The sequence below is a fragment of the Arachis hypogaea genome, chromosome 9 (assembly GCF_003086295.3).
Source record: "Arachis hypogaea cultivar Tifrunner chromosome 9, arahy.Tifrunner.gnm2.J5K5, whole genome shotgun sequence".
Taxonomy (NCBI): Eukaryota; Viridiplantae; Streptophyta; class Magnoliopsida; order Fabales; family Fabaceae; genus Arachis; species Arachis hypogaea.
The window spans coordinates 110,341,425-110,348,670 of record NC_092044.1 but is presented as its reverse complement, the minus strand read 5'-3'; the positions used below and the strand labels follow the sequence as shown (position 1 = coordinate 110,348,670).

The 7,246-nt window shown below is 38.3% G+C and overlaps 1 protein-coding gene across 1 annotated transcript; it reads right to left on the bottom strand.

Annotated features, from left to right (window-relative positions):
• Positions 1–2,007: 2,007 nt before the first annotated feature.
• Positions 2,008–3,587, bottom strand: LOC112711740 (AUGMIN subunit 2). Its single transcript, XM_025764450.3, has 5 exons — positions 3,245–3,587; positions 3,063–3,167; positions 2,897–2,965; positions 2,643–2,756; positions 2,008–2,393 (listed from the first exon to the last, which is right to left on the bottom strand). Exons 1-5 carry the CDS (start codon positions 3,476–3,478, stop codon positions 2,172–2,174), a joined length of 744 nt encoding a protein of 247 aa, XP_025620235.1. The 5' UTR covers positions 3,479–3,587; the 3' UTR covers positions 2,008–2,171.
• Between the last annotated feature and the right edge of the window lie 3,659 nt (positions 3,588–7,246).

The window sequence follows — 7,246 nt, the reverse complement described above, 5'->3', positions numbered from 1 at the left end:
ACCGTCAGCCAAACCTCACGGCAAAAAATGGCGGATGAAACCAAAAACAAACACCACCACCGCACACCACCAATTATACGGTGGCACTCGCCCCCCTTATGGGACCCAACAGAACTATCTACCACCATACAAACACCATAAAACTACTCTAAAACTACACTTAGCAAAAACAAAACAAAATGCAGCGGAAGACAAAGCAGAAGAAGCAAAAAGAAACAGAGGAATACCAACCTATTAATTCGGAGGAAATAAAACCCAAGGAAAAAATGCCACGGCAGAAGATCAATAGAAACCACAGAGTGCGAAAGGAAAGCAGAAAATACTCTTTTGGAGAAGAAAGCAATAGAGAAATGAACGAGGGAACTGAAGGAGGAAAACCAAAACGGTTTTTGAAAAATAAAATAACACAAATACCCCTGGAAAACAACGCAAACACAAGGACAAAAGAGGAAAACACCCCCTTGCAATAAATGCCCCCTTGAAAAAAGTAACTAATAAATCACGCCTCGAAGAACGCAACGGGCGGAGCAGACACGGAAGAGTCAAGTCAGACCTAAGCGGTCAGACGAATCTTCCACAACACGAAACCGAGAAACTGACCTCATCTCAGAAGAACCAAGCGGCTACCCGAGAAAAACTAAAGGTCCTAGGCCCACAATAAAAACAGCATCTCCCAGCGACAGACCAACCTTGCTCGCTCTCCCGCTGTGGGGGCAACTGTTACGGATCCGGGCCACAGATTCTAAACCAGGGATTGCACCCTACCCGGCTTCCCGGGTCCAACTCCGAAAGGCCCAAAAACCGGCCCTAACCAACTTTTGAATTCACACGTCCGTCTTATCTTGACCAGATAAGATAAGATAAGAACACCCATCATCTATAAATAAGAGGACCCAAGTCCCTCCAGGTATTCACTCATTCCATACACCTTATACCTCTCAGATCCATTCTGACTTGAGCGTCGGAGTGTCTTTGCAGGTACCTTCCCCCATTGGCTCCAGTCAAATAATCCGACGTCCGTCTCGACTCGCAAGTCCTCGATCCATCCCTCAACCCGTACCAGAGACATCTCGTACAAATTTAAAGAAAAAAACTACTAATATTGGATTAATATTTCGTCTAAAACATCTTTTTTTTAAGATGTTTTCTAATAACTAAAATTTAACACATATAATTTATTAAGTCGTGTTATTTTTGTCAAAATTAGGTTAGACAATTTAATTTAACCGAAAAAATTGTGAATCAAATCTTAAATCGGTCTAAATTAATATTATTTTTTATAGAAAATTATTACAATACCCTTATTATAAAAAATGACTAAAATACTTCTATTATATATATATATATATATATATATATATTAATTTTAAAAATTTTAAATTCTAATCCTATAATGACAGAGAAGTAAAGGATTAGAATTTAGGATTCTCAAAATTAATATATATAATAAAAGTATTTTAATTATTTTTTATAATAAAGATATTGTAATTATTTTTTATAAAAAATAATATTAATTTAGACTAAATCAATATTTGATTCACTGTTTTTTCGATCAAATTAATTTGTCTGGCCTAATTTAGATAAAAATAACATGATTTAATCGATTACATATATTAAATTTTAGTTCCTAGAAAACATCTTTTAGAAGTCTTTATCTATTGAGTGGCTCCCTAATATTTAATATTAACGTATGAGTTAACCGCGTACCGGGATAATTTGGTTGGTACATCAGCCTTATTTCTTTTTTCTTTTAAATAAACATCAACATTTCCGAACCTAGATTAGTATCTTAATGATTTATAAGCATATATCTTCCCATTTGTATATATACTTCTTGTTTAATTTGTAGCTTCATATTGGTGACTCAACTGATAGTCAACTGCAAACTACAGTGATCATGCATTGATGATCATGCATTTGTCAGGACTTCGGAATCATTTCAGCCTTTCCCCCTCAGTTTCAACCTTGCCGCATTGCAGATTAAACAGAGCATTTCACATCTTCACATGGACAAATAGTAGGTTATTGTGATTCAATTCAGAAAATACAGTAACAATGATGAAGTTAAACAATTGAACTGCACAGACAGACGATTCAAGCATGATCTAGTACACAAAGAACACAGCAACTACGTTGGATGAGGCTAAACTCTTGTCCCTGGGCTCGCTGGTCTAGTTCTCCTCGTTGGTGTCAGCAGCTAAGTCATCAAAGTTAGCTTCGGATTTCCACTGAGGTGGAGTTAGACAATCAGAAATTCCTGGCAGTGTTTGAGGGGAATCAAAATGATCAACTCTCAGTTTTTGAAGTGCAGCAAATGACTCTCTTGTGGCACACATGGCTTCAAAGAACCGAGTGCAACATGCCAAAGCTACAGGTATCGGTCGAAGCATTTCCTGGGGAGAAAATTGGTAATTTAGTTCGAAATGGCGTGTACATTATTGCACCTCGTTGGCTTTAACCTTCAAAATGTGCAAGAGACACAGATAATCTATCATCTTAAGTGAAACTCCAATATAGAGTTCATAATGCAAATTGGCTTAAGAGTAATTAAATACTTAATTAAGACAAGTTGAAGACAGAAATTCATAAATATATACTTCAAGATTCAAATATTAAAACATTAATTTAACATAGATTCATACTCCCCAGACTGAAGGAGGGTCCTTGAAATTCCGACTCCATTGTAAATCTGTCACTGATGCTGTCAAGTCACCATAATCACTAGCTGCCTTCATCAGCAGCTCAGAAAACTCTTTCTGCAGAAATTCAAGAAATAAACAAGAAACAAATTAAACTTGTAATCGTGATACCACAGGATTGTAATGGTTTCAAATTATAAAGAGTTCAGATATAGATAGCTAGGGTTAAATATAACAACAAAATTATGTTGACCAACCTGATATTCAGCTTCTACATGAATGCAATGAAGGGAATATGGCTGCTGCAGACGAGCTACAATGCGATCCTGAAAATTATTATTTGATTATTACCCTTGCCAGTAACCGATTACCAGAAAAATAAACGGAAAATTGGACCGCGACATGTATATTATCATTCATCACCTTCTTCTGTATAACATCTTTGAGTATAGCAGTAATCCTTGCTAAAGTCTCAATCTTCTTCTCCATTTCGATTACATGAGTCAAATGTGCAACATTCTTATCGTCCTACAGGTTAATGCCTAAGAACAGCAAATCAGAAAAACAATGAGGAGATCCGTGAAAAAAGGGGGGGATCGGAAAACCTTTCGGGCTTGAAGCTCGACTTGCAAATCAGCGATTTTGCGTTGGGCGGAGGAGAGTTCTCTCAAAAGTCGGATGAGATCTTGGCCCTTTTCGGGTGTAGTAGGGGACGAAATCTGAAGGGATTGGGTGGGTGTGAGAGGCGAAACGGAGAAACCAAGATCGGCGGCAATGGAGAGAGCGTCGGACATGCCACCGGTGCGTCTAGGGGACTTCCTTCCTACCTCCGTCGACATTTGATGCAGCACTTGTTCTGCCAATTATCAGATGAACGATACCAAGCTGCTAACAATGGTTTCAAAATTTGTTATGGGCACGATTGCATGATGATATTGATGGACGATACACGCTAACCACGGTTTCAAAACTTTAATATTTAATATTCACATTTTTTCGAATTTTAAAACTATAAATACAAGGAATTGATTTGAGTATGATGTAGTTAGTTCTCTAAATTTTTTTATACAGTGAAAAATTCAGGTTTAGTTTAGTTCATGTGAAATTGATAATTGAAAGTTGTTAAATGGTTTGACTAACTAAATTTTTATTTAACGACTATCAATTATCAATTTCACGTAAAGTTCACTGCACCTGAGTTTTCATCTTTTAATATAATTAATTGTTAGTAGCAATGACCTTGCACTTGCAGAAAACACGTGTAGTTAGTTAGAACTATTGAGCCACATCAGCAAAGTTGTTAGAAGTCAGTTAGAGCCAAATTAGCAAAGTTGTTAGAAATTAATTAGTCTTTCCGTTTAAACCCTATGTGTATATATATCAGTTCCTGTACTAACTTTTGTGTGATTGAATTCATTTTACAATTGCTCTTCCAAAACTTTCCAACATCTTCTAGATATTCTTCTTCTTCCTCTTCTCTATTCTTCTTCTTCCTCTTCTCAAGGAGGTTGATACCTTCACCTGGTATCAGAGCTTTCTTCGATCCATGGATAACTCTGCACAAATCTCACAAGCTCCAACGAGCTTCCTCAGCCAGAATCCCTTCACGGCTTTCTCAGCGATCAAACTTAATAAAAACAATTACAAAGCATGGAAGAAACAGGCACTAGCATGCATCAAGGTAAACAAGCTTCAAAATCATCTTGATCCAAGAAAGGTTCCAGCGCAATTCAACTCAGAATTAGATAGATGTAATGGAATTGAAGCACAACAATACATAGACTGGGAGGTGCGAAATCAATGCCTGGTAGCTTGGTTAATTGCATCAATGGAGCAGAATTTTGTAAATCGAGTAATTGAATATGATCATGCATATCAGATCTGGCATGTGTTAGATGAATACTTTGAAGCCAGAGTCAAATCAAAGATTAAGCAGTTGAAGACACAGCTGAAGACTTTCAAGAAACAAGGATCCTCAGTAGCTGAATATATCTCAAAAATCAATCAGGTAGCAGACGCATTGAACGCTCTTGGAGCACCACTTACCAAGGAAGAATACATAGAAGCAGCACTAGGAGGTCTCAGTGAGAAATATCAAGCATTCATTACAGTTACTACAGCAAGAATGGACCACATGAAAGAAAGCGAATTTGAGTCACAATTACTCACAGAAGAAGAACTGATTGATAGATTCAGAAAGACAGATTTAGAGTTGGTTCATGCAAATGTAGCTCAAAGCAGTGAGGAACAAGAAAAAGCACAAGATAGAAGCTATCATCACTACAACAGAGGTGGATTTCGAGGAACGCGAGGCAGAGGCTACTTCAGAGGTTCTGGAAGGTCTATGTGGTGGCAAGGTAGCAGACCTCAGTGCCAATTATGTGGAAAGATAGGACACACAGTTATACAATATTACCATAAGTTCAATCCAGAATTCATGAATCCTCAATTGCAACCCTTAAACACAGCTCAACCACCTTCAATGGCATTCCACACTGCCTCAGGCAATCAGCAACGTTACCAAGATCCAAAGATGCAGTCACCTACAGCAGCGAATCCACAAGCACTCCTCTCGCTGCCATCAGCTCTCCCTGACACCGCCTGGTATCCAGACTCAGGAGCCTCGCACCACATCACATTTGACCAAAGAAACCTTGCCACAAGATCAGACTATGAAGGCACAGAGAAAGTGTATGGAGGTAATGGCCAAGATATGAAAATTGAGCATATTGGAAGTTCATTTATGCATGCATCTTTGTCCAACAGACCTTTCACACTAAGAAACCTACTACATGTACCCACTATCTCTAAAAACCTTGTTAGTGTCGCTAAGTTTGCACTAGACAACTGTGTCTTTTTTGAATTCTGGCCTTATTTTTGCAATGTCAAATGTCAGATGTCCAAGAAGATACTCCTTCAAGGGCTACTTAAGGAAGGACTATACAGATTTGAAGGGATCTAAGTCATCCCAAAAGCCACTGAAACCAAGCCTTTACATTCCCCACCCATTACACCAACCTGCAACATTACCAATATATCTGAAAAATCAAAATTCACAACCTATGATCCCAAAGAAAAACCAATTACACCTAACCAAGGTCGCAAGTCTTCAAGTTTACCTGCTGCAGAGCCAAGTTCACCAATCCAAGTTATCCCAAGAGCCACTGACACCAAGCCTTTACATTCCCCACCCTCTATACCAACCTACAGCATCACCAATATATCTGAAAAATCAAAATTCACAACCAACAATTCCAAAGAAAAACCAAGTACACCTGACTAAGGTCCCAAGTCTTCAAGCTTACCTGTTGCAGAACCAAATTCACCAACCTCAGCTAAAGTCACACCACACACTATGGCCAGCTCAGGCTCAACTACTGACAGTCCTCAAATTTTTCTTTATAATAAAATCTCTGTCCTACATGAAAAAGAAAAAGAAAATTCAGAAAACAAAGGTCTTCTTAAGTCTATAACAAAGGAGTTTGATCTTATCACAACAAACATCACTTGTAAAAGAGTCAGTGACATAACTCAGCAGTGGCATAGGAAATTAGGCCACCCTTCTGATAAAGTAGTAACACTTGTAATGAAACAATGTAATGTGCCAAAGCTGGCTGATGCAATAAATAAAAACAGTCTTGATCCTTCATTTTGTCATGCTTGTTGCATAAGCAAAATACTCCAATTGCCATATCCTGACTCATGTACATCTTATGCACCTTTAGAATTAATATTTTCTGATGTTTGGAGGCCAGCACCAGTATATAGTAGATCAGGTTTTCGTTACTATATATGTTTCATTGATGCATGTACCAGACACACCACCACTTACCTGCTTAACACCAAAGCTCAGGCCTTTAAAGCCTTTCAACAGTACAAAGCAGCTATTGAACTCAAAACAGGACTGAAAATTAAAGCATTACAGACAGACAATGGAGGAGAGTACATGTCTTTGGCATTCAATCAATTTCTTACTAATCACGGCATTCAACACAGGCTTACCTGTCCCTACACCTACCAACAAAATGGTACCGTTGAAAGAAGGCACAGACACATCACTGAAACATCACTCACCTTACTAGCTCAAGCCAACCTACCTCTCACATTCTGGGAAGACTCAACCATGACTGCCACCTATCTCATAAACAGATTGTCCACCCAACTTCTCAACAACAAAACCCTATTAAAAGCCCTCACCAATACCAAACCTGACTATGATTTTTTAAAACCCTTTGGCTGCACTTGCTATCCCTTGCTAAGACCATACAATACACACAAGTTTGATCACAGATCTGACAAATCAATATTTATTGGTTATGCCACAGACCACAAAGGATATAGGTGCTTATTCCCAAATGGAAGAGAAGTTATCTCAAGAAAGGTGTACTTCAATGAATCAGAATTTTCTTACCCACAACTATTTCGGTCCCAACCTCACCACACTATCCCACAACCAATCCCTAATCCCACTTTTAATCTCAGTCCTCTTCCCATTATTCAACCTCTTCCTCTCACCACACCCCCACCCCCTCCTAATGCACCTCATACATTGCATTCTATAAATGATACTTCCAATATTCCCAATGACATACATGCATCATTACCTG